Source organism: Entelurus aequoreus, linkage group LG07 (assembly GCF_033978785.1).
Source record: "Entelurus aequoreus isolate RoL-2023_Sb linkage group LG07, RoL_Eaeq_v1.1, whole genome shotgun sequence".
NCBI lineage: Eukaryota > Metazoa > Chordata > Actinopteri > Syngnathiformes > Syngnathidae > Entelurus > Entelurus aequoreus.
This window is the reverse complement of record NC_084737.1, coordinates 47856817-47876461: the sequence shown is the minus strand read 5'-3', so window position 1 is coordinate 47876461 and position 19645 is coordinate 47856817. Positions and strand designations below refer to the sequence as shown.

Genomic DNA, 19645 nt, shown 5'->3' with positions numbered 1-19645 from the left:
TTTATATCCTTTTATTGATAATCCACATATGAACCTTTTTACAGCAATGTATATATTTTGCACATCTACATGGTTTATTTTGAATGCACATGAAGATCCTGTGCTGGATAAATAATGACAAGTGCGTGGCAGATTATAGTCAACACATTTTCATCCCCTCTCCATTGACACTTCTAGTTACTTTAAATGCACATACTCATATTTGAGCATTATTACCTTGACAGGGAAGCATTCAGGGGTTTAGCGGCTCTTAGTGGTAAAGAGTCGTTACTACAATAGTAAAAACAACAGTACACCGGCCATTACATTTACCGTTTTTACCATTTGCTTACACACTATTTTACAAACTGTGTGTCTTTTTTCAAAATATATACACACTTTTCCAAACACCACATTCAATTTTCTTAATTCCTAGATTATTTGCAATATGACAAACTTCGGTCAAAACATATGCCCATTCATCAAAATAAAGCAAGCATTTGTAAAAAATGCAGTTTTATTTTCATCTCACTCACACAAACTTCAAATGATAAGACACTATTGGAGTGAGTTACCCAGAAGAGTGATAAATACAAAACACATTTGTAAAAAACAAACTATTATACTATAAGAAATCAAATGTTTGGGGCATTTTACCTAACCTTTTTAACATATGTGATGAATGATTACTGTAACTTGACAAAATATATTGGCACATCCATAGCAATTGTCATTGTTTACTTCGAAGTGAACCTATATACGTAAGGACCTAAGGAGAAAGTAATTATATACTGTCATCTTTTCAGGAACTGCTCAACAATGATGCTGCAAACTGAAAATATGTATTTTTACCACAGTCAGGTAAAGTTACAAATAACAGTAGTCAACAATGACATACAATCTGAGACAAATAAAAAGATTTTAAAAAAAATGTGGGGATAAATAATATATAGGCTACATGTGCATGCTTAGGCAACAGCAACTCTATGAAAGAATGTACTCAAAAGCCTCAGTGACTGATTCTAATCATCACCTGCCCGTCTAGCTGGATCAGGCCATATATCTCATCCACATCACATGTGCAAGATGGGCAGGTGTGTCTAAAGCATTGTGTGGAATATTTCGCAAAAACTGTGAAGTTGAGTCTATGCCTAATATTAGGCAAATCTGCACAGTGGTTTTGCTTACTGTGTGTAGACTTTGTTAACTGTGTGAAAATTAAAAATTTAGTTTGTAAGCAATTGGAAAAAATTGTATTAGGCATGCCGAAAAAAATCTCAATACAACAGCTACATTAATCCTGAAAATCCCACTGAAAATTGAAATAACAATAAATCATTTTAAACTATAGTGTGAACAGAAGCTTACGTTTGCGGAGGACTTTGCAAACACTTTGTGTTAGATTTGAATTAGTGTAGGTGTTTGACCGCTTGCACATTGCACATATAATTTCATAAGAATAACATTGTAACTCATAAATCCAGTTTAAATTGCGGTCCAGGGGCCAGAAAACTAACAATAATAATAACCGCAAAAGTGAGGAGAAAAAATGGACCAAAATGATGTGGAGAAAAAGTGGAAATGTTGATGCCAATAATACTAGCTGTTTTTACATCAATATATCACTTCTTTGTAGGCCTACAGTACATTGGTTTGGATATTGGGTTTATTTAGCCTTTTTTTTTTATCAAAAAGGTCCCCAGCATGCTTAGATTTTTCAGACTGTGGCGCCCAGGGGAAAATAAGTTACAGTATGAAAATGTTGTGAATATTTAATTAGCTTATGACCCAAGTCATTTAAGATACACTATACTAGAATATCATGACAGTCAAAACAGTGAAGAGGTATTCTAAAGAGTAAATTGAAGGAAATTCACTGCCTTGAAACACAGTCTGTTTTTATTGTAGTTCTATCTCATTTACAGAAAAACAGTAATCATCTTCCATTTTCTTTTAACTGTCTTTCCCCTTAAATGTATTATGTTATGCATTGTTTACATTATGTATAGCATAGCATGTGTGTGGAGGTAGCTGCAGCCTGTGATTGGATAAGCATCAAAGGAATTTAAGTCAAAGATAGCATTTCTGTAGCAGGCATAAATATACAATAAAGTTTGTTGTTAGTTGCGTGCAAACATATGCCAAATTTACTGTTACTTCAATTCGATTAGTTTCTTTTTTAAAGTAACTGTGACTTATAAAGATAAGATACTGTATGTAGAACATAATCAACCTTTGATTGATTGAGATCATAATGTCAATACTGACGCAAAATTACGTACGTCCCATGTCATTCTTGTAAAAGAAAAAATATATGAAAGAAAATCACATTTCTCTTGAAATACAATCTGGAGCATCTTCCCTTGCCACTAGTTTCAGTTTGATGGGATTCGTAGGTGATGTAAATTGTTCGTTTGACAGCGTCATCGGAATCTAAGAAAATATTTTCAAATAAGATTAAAAAAAAATTTAAACATTACAATTTTCAAATGTTTGTAAATGCCTACTCACCTCCGTTTCCTTGCAGGTGACAAAGCTGTAGTGCTGCAGGATCTCCACCAAAGCCAACTTCATCATTAGGAGAGCGAATCGCATGCCAATACAGTTCCTTGGCCCTGCTCCAAATGGCAAGTATGCGTAAGGATTTATGTTGTCTTTGTTCTCTTTGCTGAACCTAAAAACAAAAAGCAAACAACAAATATACTGTCAGGCAAGTCACAAAAAATAAACTGGCAGTACCTTCCCTGACTTTCTGTTCATGACAGTACCTTTCAGGTTTGAAAGAGTCAGGTTGCGGCCATAAAGAAGGGTCATGGTGAAGAACGTAAACCGGCACCATGATCACAGTTTCCTTGGGAATGGTCATTCCGTCAACTTCAACTGAGGTCTTTGCTATCCTTTCCAGACGACTGGCGATAGGAAACAGCCTTGCGGACTCATTCATTACCATATCCAGGTACTCCATCCGCACCAGGTCTTCATACTTTGGTCTAGCCTAAATTGATGTAAAGTACAGTTGTAGGGCACTAAACTAGTTGCTTAAAAGGGAAAAACATTTTTGAAGTGACCTTGTCTGGAATTGTTTCATCAATCTCATCTTGCAGAACCTTTTGGATGTCAGGATGTGTTGCTAGATTGTAGGCTAAGAAGCACAGTGAGCTGCTACTGGTTTCATAGCCAGCAAAGATAAAAATCATGGCCTGAGAAAGGATTTCATTATCAGTCAGACCTGAAACACATATGCATTGTGATCAAACACAGTACATCATGGAAACAAGCTGTAGCTGAGCACTATTCAACTAGCGGCTCGGGGCCAAATTCAGTTAACACACCAGCCCTCTAGTTCATTCTGAAACATCGGACAGATTTAAAAATTTTTGACCAGTGTAAACACAGTGGCATATCCTTGTATTGACATTTTAACCTCCTAAAGATCCCAGAGATCACATGCTGTCAGTAAGGAATCGTCATCCGTGGGAGAAGAGTCGTAAAATGTCAATTAATGTCAATAAATGTCAACTCAGAGCACAAATTTTACTGCAAAATTATACATAGCTCCTTCATGCCCCATCACCGTTAAGGATGTAATAGCAAATGTCCGCGGCGCTCAGCGTTACTATACTGGTTTTGTAAGCCAGCTGTACTGGGTTAAATTGTCAGTAGAAATAGTTCAAAGGTTTGCTAATTTTATGGTGCTACATCAGGGTCAAAAGTCTTGTACCTGAAAAAAATGACTTTGAAACCGAAAGTATTTTCGAATAAAAACAAGTTAACAGTTTTTTCAGGTTGAATATAATTTAAATTCCCACTTAAAATTATTTTGAATTAATTATTTATTTTAATTTTTCACTGTCATATATTTTGATATTTGAGCTTGTGTTTTTATCCCAATTTTTTTTTTTTGACTTAAAAAAAAAATCATATTCAAACCCTTTTTTCTTTTAGATTCAAATATAGATTTTTCAGATTCAGACATTTTTGTATGTGGAGTGCATGCAAAGGACATGGCCTCATGACAGACCAATCAGCAAAAGGATAAGGAGCGTCCCTAAACACGTTGCCTTCAGGTAACTTAGGAATTCAGTTCAAGCCAACACTTTATATAGGCTACTGTCAGTGAGAGAAATGACAATAGCATTTTCAGATTGGAAGGCCAGGTCTAAGAAGAGTTGTGGTCATTCCAAACTTCTTCTATTTCAGGCCATTGTGCTCTAAGGTACCTTGAGTGCTCCAGAAATTATTTTGTAACCTTGGCCAGTTCTGTGCCTTGCCACAATTCTGTCTTTGAGCTACTTGGTAAGTTCCTTCGACCTCAAGATTCTCATTTGCTCTAACATGCACAGTTAACTGTAATGTCTTAGATAGACAGGTGTGTGCCTTTTCTAATCAGTTTAATTAAACACAGCTGGACTCCAGTTCAGGAGCAGAACTATCTCAAGGAGGATCAGAAGAAATGGACAGCATGTGAGTAAATCTAAGTATCACAACAAAGGGTCTGAATACTTATGACCATGTGACATTTTAGTTTTTAGTTTTCAATAGATTTGCAACAATTTCTACATTTCTGTTTTTTTCTGTCAAGATGGGGTGCTGAGTGTACAATCATGAGAAATAAAATGTTTTTTTTTTAATTGTGATTTTTTTGTGATTTCAGAATATGGTCAGCCTAACCTATGGTGTTTATAACCTACTCTATGTATATCACATTTTATAAAGATTCTATTGTTGTGGTACTCATTGGGCTAAATCTGGTACCTTGGGTACTAAATTTTGTGCCATCTCATGATAAAATTCCTTAAATATACGATTTGTATAGGAATATGCAGCACAATCCTCTGGCATCTTCTTTCTGCTGCTCAAATACGAGGCGAAGATCGGTTCAAGATGGTATGTCGGCCAAATTTCCTGCGCCCCAATCATATACTGTATGATGACTATGGTCTGCAGAGCTGGACGCCATCGTTGCAATCAGCGAGTGGATCACTGTGTGTGTGCGGCGCGGCACTCACGGTTATATCCGGAAGTGGGAATTTCAAGCTTGGCTGTTGAAATGCATAATCTGGCATAATTAGTTGCTGCACTGTGCATAATTAGTTGCTGCAGTCCTAAATGCTTTTTAGAACAACCTTCGTGTGTCACTGGCATCATTTCTGTGACTGACAATTGCATGGTGTAGCCTAAATAAAGTGTTTGTTTCGGGGACGCTCCTTATACTTTTGCTGATTGGTCTGTCATAAAGCCACGCCCCTCGCACGCACTTCACGTAACAAAGGGTCAAAAACTAAATTTTAATTTTAAAAAAAGGTATTTGAATCTGAAAAAAATGTTTAACTATTAAAAAAAATAAGCATCTGAAAAAAAACAAGCTCATTTGTCAAAATACATGAAAGTAAAAAAATGACAATAAAATTAATTCCCAAAAAATTTAAGTGTGATTCATAATTATATTCAAACTGAAAAAAAAAAGTTTAACTTCTTTTTATTTGGAATGCACTGATGTATTTTTAAAATTCAACATCAAAACTTTAAGTTTCGGTTTCAAAGTTATTTTTTTAAGTACAAAAGTTTTGACCCCGAATTAGCTCCATATAATTTATGTTTTAATTAGGTTTACATTTGGTTTGTGTTTTTGCATTAAAACTCATAATTAGGTCCAAAATGTGCATCATAACTAGAAACTCAAGTTTGGGCAAGGGGTGGCTGTGACCGACGTCCACTACAATCTACGATAGACACTTTTATTTTCCATAACATAGCTATTTTTTCCTGAAATGTGTAACTCTGATTAAATAAATAGACCCAAAAAAACGTTCACTATGGACAATGCTGGTTCTCAAAATAAGAATAATAGTAAAGGGACATTTCTGAGTTGCAAGACCCACGGTCAAGATTGCAAAGAACTATAAATAGTTGTGTGTATGGGTGTGTGCATACAGGAAACCCACTTTAGCAGGATATCGAACAGTCTCTATTTGAATGAATAAAATAAGTCTTCTGGGTTTCTACCTTTGTGGTTGCTTGCATCTCCTACGCTGGAGTCTGACATTTGAGAATCTACCATCAACTGCATGAAATCAACTCGGTTCTAAAGAGAAGCATTTTGGTTTTGGGTAAGTGCTCCAAATCCTACAAATACTCACATGTGCAGCCAACAATTTGAAATTCTTACCTCGTGTTCATTTTTGTTCCGGTCAGATTTGATCGTTTTTAGGAAGTTATAGAAGAAAGTCAACACTTCAGCTGGGAAGAGTGTCACATCCATCTTTTCAATCAGTGGCCGCAGAAATGGAAAAATAACTGAAATCGTAGGGAAAAGATTTACTCTTACATAAAGGGGCACAGCAAAAATAGAGACATTACTAAGTGACAGTGTGTGACCTACCAACAAGCACAAGGAAGGGGTTGAAGATGTTGACCTTGACCATTCTCTTAATGTTTGAGACAAATGGGTCAGAGGGATTGTTAATGGAGTCAATGTCCACACTGAATGCAGTACTGGTCACAACATCCATACTGTAAGGTCCAAAAACTCTGCAAATATTCAGTTTGAATTAGTCATACATAGCTGGTTGATAGCACCATTGCTTAAGCAAGTGTTAAAAAAGACAAATGTATTTTTTGTGCTTCTTGCAAATATGTTTTAAACTATTTGAAAGTATGTGCACTTCCCTTTTAAATTAAGCCCTATTTAAAGGTAACATACATTTGAAGGATGACCTGAATGACTGAGTTGCGCTGCATTCATGTAAAATGTGCTACCTGGACATATTCATTGCCAACACTAAAAAGCTATTCTGCTGTTTTTGTTGACTACTGTTTGGTGTTCTCTGATTGATTAAAATGATAATTTTCATTGTGGGCCACATTGCAGGTACAAGGCCTCAGATGGCTGCTTTGTTATAATATTCAGTCCCGCCAAGATTTTACGATCGCTCCAATCCACGCAAATTCCGCCAATCTCAACTAAGTCAATGGATGCCAGTGTGACTGATCGCTCTCCTGTCAAACTCATTGCTACTCAACTTCTCTGGCATCCGTTCCTTTTGCCTTAGCTGCTGTCACTGCCTCAGCGTGGAGCTACAATTATATGCGGAGTTTCTGGTCATCAAACTCCAAAAGTTACTTTTTACCACTGTGATTTTGTTTCATTGTGTCATCTCATTTTCTGTTTTAAGTTAGACAGGTCAAATGTACTTTGATGGAGAAATATGTTTATTTTTATATGTTTATTTTTATTCTGTTAAGTTTAGCAGGGAAGATTTATATTTAAGACAAAAATATTTATAAATATTATTAAACAATTTGTTTCCCATGAATTCCTATTACTCCAAAACATGTGCATCTAATTACATTATACTTGGAGTAAAATAGATGTACTAATATTTTTGTAGATTGTCAGTCAAGTTATATAATCCACAAAGGTCAATTCTGAAACATCGTCAACAAACCCGAAGAGTCCAGTTCCCTTCATTTAACCTTTGTGGATAGTATACAACTCTTTTTACACAAATGAAAAAGGCCCAAATAAATTAGGTTGACTCGCCCAGCAAGTATTCCCTTCTTTTTTGCAAGGAGTTGGCAACCCTAACTACACAGAATAATGACAAACGGTGCAAAAACATCTTATGGTTAGTAAAGTATTAGTTTCACATTTTAATTATCATAAAACCGAGACATGCACCTGGGGATAGGTTGATTGGCAACACTAAATTGGCCGTAGTGTGTGAGTGTGAATGTTGTCTGTCTATCTGTGTTGGCCCTGTGATGAGGTGGCGACTTGTCCAGGGTGTACCCCGTTTTCCGCTCGATTGTAGCTGAGATAGGCTCCAGCGCCCCCCGCGACCCCGAAGGGAATAAGCGGTAGAAAATGGATGGATGGATAAAACCGTGATTGACTACCACACTGTTACGGCTCAAGCACCTGCTCAAGCACACACATTGAAAAACGTAGTGGTTCTGCTTATTTCCTAGAAAAGTAGCTAGTACAGTAATTGCTAGTTGGCATAAATGCCAGCATTAATACAAGACACATTTTGTGTGGATGTACTTTATGAGCAAATTTAACAATAACATGATAGAAATAATGATAATCGTGATGATTTGGGTCACAATACCCGTGACATGATATTTTCATATCATTACATCTGTATTGTACAAATTCCCCTTCATATTATAATTTTTTAACAACAAACTTATGGACAACTTGCTTTGGAATCAGAAGTCAAAGTGACGAGCAGATATATTAGTTCAGCTAGTGTAGAATTTACTTTGAAAAGGGTTTCACTGACAAAAAACAAAACAAAAATAGCTTCTTGTTTCAAATAATATCAAGTCAAGAACTGCATTTGCATGCATTAAAAAAACATTCTGTCAAAATTGAAATACATCAATTAATAAATGCCTTATTGACGCATATTCCCAGGCTTTTGAAGGCCACATAACATGATGTGGCGAGCTAGATGTGGCCCTCCGTGCCTTGAGTTTGACACCTATGGATTCGATGATTGAAAATGTAAATATAATTTTTTCAGAAACAGTAAGGAGCCTAATTAGTGAGTGGCCACAAAGCTTTGCACTCTGTCTTTATCCTGGTCAAACACTACAGTGGGAAGGAATTTCACTCCTTAACAAATAGCTATATATTAGTCATTTGAAAAAAAAAATAGCACTTCAAAGCTCTTTCCACATGTGTCCACTTGGGTTGAGGTCAGGACTATTGGCAGGTAAAAACTGCTCGGGTGAGTGTTATAATTTCATTTTAGTATTACTCATGACGACACGCCTCGTTTTATTTTTTTTTATATAAATGTTATTTTGTTGGTGGAGCATTCTGCAAAAGCATGTTATATGTCTTCACACTCATTCTACTTCCAGATTCTAGACTCATTAACTGTTTAGGTTCAATTATAGGTGTTGGGGCCAATCAGGCACCTGCAATCACATGTTGGAATCTCAAAACAGTAAATAGCAACAGCCGAAAAAACTGTTTGGCTTCGGAAGTTAATATTAGGTACATTAACTTTTGTTTTATGTCATAATGCATGCATTGCACAAAAGTAGTTACTCACTCTTTGACTTCAATGACCTCATCTCCTTCTGCTTTCTTCCGAAGACATCTGAACAGATTGCTTGAGTGATGCAACATTATTCCATACATCTATTGAAAAGTAAATAAGAAACCCTTAAATATGTACATAAGGAGAAAACAACAGCAACAAAATAAAGAAATCAGTGAGCTTGTTGACCTCTTTCAGTCGGCCACTTGTGAATGACGGCGAGAGCACACTGCGGATCCTCTTCCATTGGTCATCTTCTACGATTGAAACAGCATCACTTAAAGGTCCATTTAGGCCCAGATCCTAAAAACAAACAGCAAAAGAACACCTTCTTTAAAATGTAGTCTTTTATTGTATATAAAAAAATCTTAACTTGTTTTTTTTTACCCGTCTGTTGGTGAAGACAGAATAACACTCCTTAACCAAGACGGTTTTAATCATACTTGTGTCCATTATAGCCATGACGGGTTGTCTGCCATCAAAAATCCTTACAGAACCCATTACAGTGAGTCAGTGTATTAATGTTAAACACACATAAGATGTATACACTTACCCCCAGACTTTTCCATACTTTTGAAAACATTCCATATCAAAATTGTGGATGCCCTAAATAAAATAAAAACATAATAAATTAAATGCCAGCTATAATTAAGCCCTTACTCTGATATTACTGTACATGATCTCACCTTTCTGTACTCCAGAAATGTCCCAATATACGGCAACGGTTTGGGACCTTTGATCCCGATTTTCTTGAAAAAGCCATAGGGTGCATTTCCATAGCTGATGAATATTAACAACACTGTTAGACACATCAGTTGAAATTAACTATCATTTGAAGACATTTAAAACATTCTGCTCATGAAAAATGGGAGCAAAAACAAGTGTTGTGTTTATACTTATGTTCAGTGTATAATAGAGCCAGTCTAAACGCACCGCTGCCACTTCTATTGTGTCGGCTGTGGCTTTTGCAATCACGCTGTCGTTGAAAGTTATGATATTGAAATGCCCGACAGTAGAGAAGAAAAGACAGTCAAAGATACACTTTCTTAACAAGCGGTAACAAACTCAGGGAGTTTAAACACACTTAAAGGCAATAACTGCTGTCCGCCACAACTCACGTTTTGGAACTCTACACACAGACACCCAAACTCTCGCGTGACTCTGTTAACGCTGCCACACACATCAAACCCAACAGCACCTTCTCTTAGAAATGCAAGCAGACAGAAGGTGGAAACAAAAATAAGAGCGCCAAACAGTAAAAAAATTTAAAAATGAAACTAAGAAAATTAAATACGATTCCAAGACAGTCATGAAGGATCATGAACATTACTATTATAACAACAAAGCAGAGGTGTAAATTTATATTTTTCCAAGGAAATACGCCAAAGAAGTGTGTAAATATGTACTGTATAATGAGTATCATTGTTGATTATGTTTGTGCATTTTGTGTAATGTTACAGCGGCCACTAATAGTGAATATGCGTGTTAAATTAAACATCTGCCTTGTTTTTTAATTAAATACTTAGGCCTACCACGCTACTGCATTTTAATATTGGTCATTATGGTGTTACATACAGCAGTGTTTTTCAACCTTTTCTAAGCCAAGGCACATTTTTTTCATTGAAAAAATCCAGAGGCACACCGCGAGAAGAAAACATAAAAAATTAAACTCAGCAGCCGATATCGGTTATATAATATATTGACAATAAAAAGTCGTTCTCGCAATTGTTGGATATGAATTCAAACAATAAACAAGCATGCATCATTATAGCTCTTGTCTCAAAGTACGTGTACTGTCACGACCTGTCACATCACGTTGTGACTTATTTTGAGTTTTTTACTGTTTTCCTGTGTGTAGTGTTTTAGTTCTTGTCTTGCGCTCCTATTTTGGTGTTGATTGTCATGTCATGTACGGATGAACTTTGTGGACGCCGTCTGCTCCACACGCTGTGAGTCTCTGCTGTTGTCCAGCATTCTGTTTTTGCTTACTTTGCAGCCAGTTCAGTTTTAGTTTTGTTTTGCATAGCCATCCTTAAGCTTCAATGCCTTTTCTTAGCGGTACTCGCCTTTTGTTTATTTTTGGTTTAAGCATTAGATACCTTTTTACCTTCACTCTGCCTCCCGCATACTGTCATCGCGACAAACCGTGTTCCCGACATCTACAAAGCAATTAGCTACCTGCTGCCACCTACTGATATGCCGAGCTCTAGACAGCATAGACACTCAACAACGGCACATTATTTGTGGATTATAATTACTGGTTTGCATAAAATATTTCTAACCCAATTAGGTGAAATGACAATATCTCCCACGCCACACCAAACAATATCTCACGGTACACTAGTGTGCCGCGGCACTGTGGTTGAAAAACACTGACTTAGAGAGCCAAGTGGTTTCTGAGGGGATACTTGGTGAAAAAAGTTTGAGAACCACTGAGTTATAAAGTAGGAACACAAAATAACTTGATTTCATTCAAGCTAGTTTCCACAATCAGGAGCAGATACCCTATACTCTCGACTATTTTAACTTAAAGGATTAATTAATTTAGGTAAAGTCTCTAATATACTTAAACACGGGAAGTGCACAAAGTAATAAGCTTGCTTCTTACGATTCATTTTTGCACATGTTGAAGTGAGCAAATGACAGGACTCTAGTGCACACAGCGTTTATATGCCAGTTTTTTCTCTACGTGCATTTCAAGTTGCTGTGCTTCACACTGAATTGATTTAGCAATATCTTTGAATATACCATTAAATAATTAAACGCAGCCTGTAAGCGATGCGGTAATGTGATGAGAAACTCACAAATACAAAACTCATTTTCTTTAATTGGACTCATGACGACTTTTGTCGGAAATGTTGTTTTAATCATTGTCGTCATTTAAATTAGCCTTTTTAGTAGCAAGTTCAGACTTCCCATATGTGCCCTATACATTATTCGGTATCCATCGTAACCTTCGAAAAACATGTTAAAAGTTAAAGAATGCTATACTGAAAACATCACAAACGAATATTGACGTCGAACTTGGGAGTTTATGTAACGTTGACTTACAGCACCAGCAGAGCAATAACAATGGCGATTAAAGTCCATGTCTCCGCTGAAAAATACAGAAAAAAAGCCATCTCGTTCTCAGAAAGGTCCGCCACAGTCTGGGTGAGAACATCTGATGCACTGCAGTGTCGTTCTTCAAGAAAAACAGGCTGTTACGTAACAAGTTATCATGGCCATCAGTCCAGTTCAGCCCAGTGGGTGCGGATCAATAAACCTATGTAGCCACTTGTAGTTGAATACAACGCAATCTCTACTAAAGTAAAGCATAGAGCGCACATGTTTGTTTTGGTGCAGTTAAAGGTATCGTAGACTCAAATTGTTATTGAGTTTGTACTCACTTTTTATCAAAAAAGTCAAAAAATATATATATATTTTTAAATTTAGATGACATCCAACACATAACTTAGAATAATTTTCACAAGAAATATCAATCAAAAACTTTTTGGTTGGCCAGCGGTTTACGTTGTATTGCACACCCTGACAGCTAGTGTGGGAGTTTTTTTTTTATTTTTATTTTTTTTATAAACCTTTATTTATACATTTCAACATTTACAAAACAGTTGAAAATAAAAATAATAAAGTAAATACAAAAACAGTACAAAACAGTACAAAAACAGTACAAAGCATTGCCAGGGGGTTGTAAATTCAAAGTAACTAAAATAGAATACTATATATATATATATATATATATATATATATATATATATATATATATATATATATATATATATATATATATATATATATATATATATATATATATATATATATATATATATATATATATATTATAAACAAAGTGCAAAGCCCTAGGCTCACTCAATTTCAGTAAATAACTTAAATCTGGAACACAGCATCATCGTTTTCACAGCTTTTTGGTTGTTAGAGGTAAAGTGTTTTAATTTAGAGTTTTAAATATTTTTTAAAGGCACAAAAAATGGTTGGGTATTGAGAAACTTACATTTATGAATATAAAACTTAGCCAATAGTACAGGGGTCACCAACGCGGTGCCCGCGGGCACCAGGTAGCCCGTAAGGACCAGATGAGTAGCCCGCTGGCCTGTTCTAAAAATAGCTCAAATAGCAGCACTTACCAGTGAGCTGCCTCTATTTTGTAAATTTTATTTATTTACTAGCAAGCTGGTTTCGCTTTGCTCAATATTTTTCATTCTAAGAGAGACAAAACTCAAATAGAATTTGAAAATCCAACAAAATATGTTAAAGACTTGGTCTTCACTAACTGACAAAGAAACAGATAACAGATTTGGTGTCCAGTTTAAAGTGTGACATGATTTATTTAAAAATTTGAGAGTTGACTTTTGTATTTTACATGAGTTATTATTTGTACAAACATGGTGCAAAGTAATTCATGATTTGTTAAAAAATGTTAGTGGCTAGCTAGTTAAAATGGGATATTGTGATTTCACAAGACTGTCTTAGAAGTGATCATTTGAAAATGTTCAATTTGAAAAATGTGCACTTAGAAAAAATATAAAAATAAAGTGTTGCATATTGATATTTATCTGTTTCTATATATATTTATTGTGAGAAATCATTAGGATGATCAGTGTTTCCACAAAGATAATTATCATTAATTATTAATAATAACATAGAGTTAAAGGTAAATTGAGCAAATTGGCTATTTCTGGCAATTTATTTAAGTGTGTATCAAACTGGTAGCCCTTCGCATTAATCAGTACCCAAGAAGTAGCTTTTGGTTTCAAAAAGGTTGGTGACCCCAGCAATAGTATAATGAGGTTGCAAAGGTAATATTCCTTTTCAAATTTTTTTTCATACAGTGTAAATCCAAATAGCACATCTTTAATGCAAGTGTGGGAGTCGGTTCTGAAGTATGAAGTAAAGAGACGTAACTTCGTCACCTCGCCTGGTTATTGACTCCAACCTAGAATATTACACTGCCCATACCTACGCTCCTTCAAAGGCTGTGCTACTGGCTGCAAAGCATTGCACTTTCAAATACAACGAGTAGAGAGGAGTGTTATGTGAGTTATGTGTAAATAAAGGAACACTGAAATTCAAGTATTTATTTTATTTATATATATATATATATATATATATATATATATATATATATATATATATATATATATATATATATATATATATATATATATATATATATATATATAATATATAAATAAACGCCGGAGTGTTGCTGGTTACTGGGGTTCAATCCCCACCTTCTACCTACATAGTCACGTCCGTTGTGTCCTTGGGCAAGACACTTCACCCTTTGCCTCTGATGGCTGCTGGTTAGCGCCTTGCATGGCAGCTCCCGCCATCAGTGTGTGAATGTGTGCGTGAATGTGGAAATAGTGTCAAAGCGCTTTGAGTACCTTGAAGGTAGAAAAGCACTATACAAGTATAACCCATTTATCATTTATTTATTTTATATATATATATATATATATATATATATATATATATATATATATATATATATATATATATATATATATATAAATAAATAAATAAATAAATAAATATATATATATATATATATATATATATATATATATATATATATATATATATATATATATATATATATATATATATATATGTATATATATATATATATATATATATATATATATATATATATATATATATATATATATATATATATATATATATATGTATATATATATAGAATGGTAACAGCAGGATATTTCTGTGTAACAGAGGATTGACTGACTGATGATTGTGTGACAATATTCTCCGGTCTTATTCTTTTTTTTCAGATTTTTAAGATGAAACTACGAGTTTGTCTGTGCCTCGTGTTTTTTGACAATATTTTAGTTGCAAAAAGTGTCACGCGTTCGGCTGTATGTGTGCTTGGTTCTTTTTTTTAAGGAACCCTATAAACATGTATAGGTTGTTCAGCTTTAGTGAAATAAATTCCTAAAACGCCGTAGAAAAAGGTAAATGCTAAACACGATACAAACGCTCACATATGACTGATAAAATGCTAAAAATATTATGAAAGACCACCTCAAAAAAACAGAATTTAATTTTACAGCCTTTTCGCTGAATAAAAGAATGTATATGAAAACTAATAATGTGGGATTTGTAACATTAACTATCAACAATAAAACACTGAATAATAAAAACATGAATGTCAATAATCTTCACTTACCAGGCAAATGTCTCAAGATTGATCTTTTACAATAAAGCAAAAAAAAACAAATGTGCAAGAAAAAAGGCGAAACATGAACACAAAGGAAAAAAAACACCCACAAAGCCCTATAATAATAATCCATATAATATCACTTTTCTGCAAAACATCTTTGTTCTGGAAATTTGCTTGTGTCCCTCCCTGACACTCACATCCCAGGTTGTTTGTTTACAGCAGCCAGACTTATCATTGAACACTGTAACCCTGTGTCATTGTTGTTGTTATGTTGTAACTTGTTTCAAAGCTCAAGTCTTTGAACATCGGAGGGCAAAAATCCAAATTATTTAAATGAATGCCAATTGCAGTTTTTTCTTTGTGTTTAGTTATTTTGCATTGTTGACAGCATTACTGTTAATTAAATACTACTAAATATAATTTATTTCCATATATGGTCAAAAAAGTTATGTATTATGTATATTATGTAATGGTTCACGTAGCTGCCTATCATAAAGCTGTGGGGGTATATTTCCATATTCCATTAGAGTCTTGTGATCGGTGATCTTTGAGGGTATATAAAGAAATAAATCACCTGATTGACTAAGATTGTTTTTGCCCTAATGGTTTACAGCTACCCTGAAATATACAGCAAAAGTCATATCATAACAGCTGCTGATCGTTGATTGTACCCATCACAGTGATTTTGATGTTGCCTCACCATTAATTATCTTGTATTTATTGCCTTTACTATGTTCAATGTTCAAAGGCAAAACATTTTTTACAACAGTCATATCAGGACCATGGCTAAATATGGTAACCGCAACGTTCCAGGGCCACAGTGCAGCATGTTGTTAAACTCACCAACAGGTACACTGAAAATATCCACAAAATGTTAACTACAATGCATTAAATTGTCTAATAATTGTCATTACATTTTCTTTTCATACAATGGGGCATGCTTCCATCTACAAAAGTATTAACATATACCCTGAAGAGAGGCCACATAATGTATGTTGTCGTTTGTTTTGAAGTTACACCTTCCTTTTTAAGGCCATATCATTCTTAAGGCCATATCATCTGTGCATTTGGAATGACAATTTCAGATTCCGTTCGGGACCTAGGCAAGCACGCACACACGCGCATGCACGCACACACACACGCACACAAACACACTCACACACTGTATGATTACTTGCACTAAAAAACTAATTATTGAATGAATTTTGGTTGAAACTATCTTTTTAAAAATACATGAAAAAACCTTAAGGTTTTTGCATGCAACATGCAGATTTTCCATCCATCCATCCATTTTCTACCGCTTGTCCCTCTTGGGGTTTTGTATGGAAAAAAACATTAATAAGTATTTGTCTGATTATGTAGTATTATCACTAGTGGATAATAATTAACATAATAATATGTATTATTATGTTTTCCATAAAAATTCTGCATGTTGCATGCAAAAACCTTTAGGTTTTTCATGTGTAGAAGGTCCTGCGTTTAATACCTGGACTCTGTGTCTTTGTGTGTGGAGTTTGCATGTTCTCCCCATGACTGCGTGGGTTCCCTCCGGGTACTCCGGCTTCCTCCCACCTCCGAAGACATACACCTAGGGATAGGTTGATTGACAACACTAAATGGTCCCTAGTGTGTGAATGTCACTGTGAATGTTGTCTATCTGTGTTGGCCCTGCGATGAAGTGGCCCAGGGAGGGACAAGCGGTAGAAAGTAGATAGATAGATATATACATGATTATTATGATTATAATGATTAGTGCATCTATTGGGGGTTAAGCCTCCGCTGTCTTTAAAAATTAGTGATGCCTCTGTTTCAAACTTTTAGCAGAGTTCTTTGAACACGCCACAGTTATGTGCTATGAAATGTAAAAGTGAAACGTATACATCACCTTGTCCAGTGCTTCCACAAATAGATTTATCATATTTTCACTTTTCTTCTCTGGCCTCATCCTGGTTCCCAAATGTCAGCGCTATGTGTGAATGCATAAAAGTGAGTTTTTATGACTTTTTGACATCTGTGTTGAGTGAACAGTGCAAAGTTGTATGCTGGGTTTGTTGCTACCAGAAGGATGAACCATTTAGCATTTTTGTAAGCAGTTGTTGGTCGTGTTAAACATTTGTAATTTGATTCAGAACAACCTTATTATTGAACTTTGACAAAACATTTGATCTTATCTGAACTTTGTATTTTCTAACTGACAGAATTGAATTGAAGAAAACCATCTTCAAATCTTTACAAAAGCCTAAGCCATGATCATGTGCCTCCCCTAGTAGTTGTGGCCCGAAAAAATCGCATAGAGTCTTTACGCCAGATTCATTCCATTGAATGCAGTTTTTGGTGAAGGCTTTCCATGAAATATAGTTTGGTACCAATGCTTTTTGTTTTTTAAAAGTCAGAACATTAAGTTGCTTGCAATACTATCTGGTTTGACAGTGTGTCCTCCAGCTGTTCACTGGTAAACACAAACTGACCTGCTGGACTTTAACTTAACTTTAATGAATAATGAACCCCTTTTGTGGGTCATTTTAGAAACGAGTCTGGGACATTGAAATATATACTTTCCTACCCGTCCTGATGATGACAAACTTGTGAACCATGTAATAAAGCACCCACTCCCCCTTTAACAGACATGTTATAATTGTTATCACTCACACAACTGTAAAACATTTGGTGATAAATCTGTCAGGCCAGAGTGGGCTTTGCTCGCCTCTTGTCTTCTCTTCTCCACCACCTCTGCCAGCTTCTTCAGCACCCGGTCTGTGTCTGCCCTGAGATAGGATGTGTTGTATGGAAGCACTGAGGGTCCCACACAGGTTGCAGACCTGCCCAGTGCCCAGCCACTGTTGAAGGTTTTGAGGGGAGGGCAGAGTGTTATATGTTGCTCTGAATAGGAAGCTGAATTGAGCCTATGGCAGTTTCCAGAAATCTTCCCAGTTTACTCCCTCCCATGTCGTCCAGCGTTCATGCTTGCCTTGCGCCACTGCCTTGACCATATACTCTTACTCAGCCATCTTTGTCACTTCAGCGATCACAAGGTCCTTCCTCTCCTTTTTGTTAGCCCTGGACCACCTCATGGGCTGGTCTCCACATCCAAGGCCAGCACGCCCCATTTTTATGTATTTATTTATATATGTATTTGATGTGGATGTAAGTTCCATTGAACAAGTGTTATACCAAGAACATGCTCATTTTCAATACCAAGAGATACAGTATTTTGAACTTAGTAACTATCCCACTGACTGAGGATCTGGTGATAGGTCTGCGAGAGCCTTCATGTCTGACAGTCAGATTACAGACCAGCGGTGGCACATGATTAGTCAGGAATGAAAAAAAACAACATTTCAGTGTGCTACAATTTACAAAATGTTCAAATGTAAAAAGCTTGAGTTTCTTAATGACATCTCAATGATGCCACCTTGCAGGTTTTCTGTCAAACACCTTGATTGCCTGGTTGTACAGCAGGCCTGGGCAATTATTTTGACTCGGGGGGCCAAATTTAGAGAAAAAAATGTGTCTAGGGGCCAGTATATTTGATTTTTAGGAACACTAATTCAAAACCTCACAATAATGTCTGATTGAAAGCTAAAAACGTTATGACAGACCGCCTTAAAAATCAGACTGGAATTTTAATAGTTTTTATTGAATGAGACACCTAGAATGTACACGAAAATAAAGAATGTGGGATTTACAATATTAATTATGACCGATAAAACATTGAATATTGACAACATGTGAAGGTCACACCCCCTCTGGATCGACATATTTTACAATCAAGCAAAACAAAAATGCAACAAACACAGCGAAATATGACCGCGAAGGGTAAAAAAACAAAAAACACCTACAATCTGATATATCACTAAGTTTTAGAACTTTGCTGTAAAAATATCCTACCGTGTTTGTCCCTGACACCCGCATTTCAGGCTGGCCGCTCTGAAAACACTCTGTGGAAACACTCCCCACCCACAGTGCTTGGGGCCTTGTCTGAGCTGCCATGACTTATATTACCATAGTAACTAGTATATCATGCAAAAGCGCAGATTACAACCATTGAAATACTTTGTATAGTTCAAGACTTACGGTAATTTGAAAACATCACTGCAGATCATAATGGCAGCTAAAGTTTCGATCTTAAAGATCGAAAATAATTATTTGGGAATGTCCGGCGGGCCAGATTGAAAAGCTCAACGGCCCGGACCTTAATATGCCCAGGTCTGTTTTACAGGGATATGACTGGCTTCAGGGCCGTGGGTGAAGTTTGTGACCATGAGGTTAGACAAAAGGAAACATTAGAGAATATCATTGCATATAAATACAACAGAGCAGCTTGACGAGACAGTTTTTCTTCTAATGAAACGAAAGCGGTTCAAATTTGGCTTGACCTTTTTACACACACTTTTTAACTGGCTTT

The 19645-nt window shown here is 35.7% G+C and overlaps 1 protein-coding gene across 1 annotated transcript; it reads right to left on the bottom strand.

Moving 5' to 3' along the window:
- Positions 1 to 494: 494 nt before the first annotated feature.
- LOC133653937 (cytochrome P450 3A27-like) lies at positions 495 to 12278 on the bottom strand. The gene is made up of 13 exons (XM_062053784.1): positions 12087 to 12278; positions 9722 to 9815; positions 9589 to 9641; positions 9423 to 9522; positions 9225 to 9338; positions 9048 to 9136; positions 6362 to 6510; positions 6149 to 6276; positions 5986 to 6064; positions 3048 to 3208; positions 2748 to 2974; positions 2491 to 2653; positions 495 to 2412 (listed from the first exon to the last, which is right to left on the bottom strand). Exons 1-13 carry the CDS (start codon positions 12155 to 12157, stop codon positions 2305 to 2307), a joined length of 1536 nt encoding a protein of 511 aa, XP_061909768.1. The 5' UTR covers positions 12158 to 12278; the 3' UTR covers positions 495 to 2304.
- Between the last annotated feature and the right edge of the window lie 7367 nt (positions 12279 to 19645).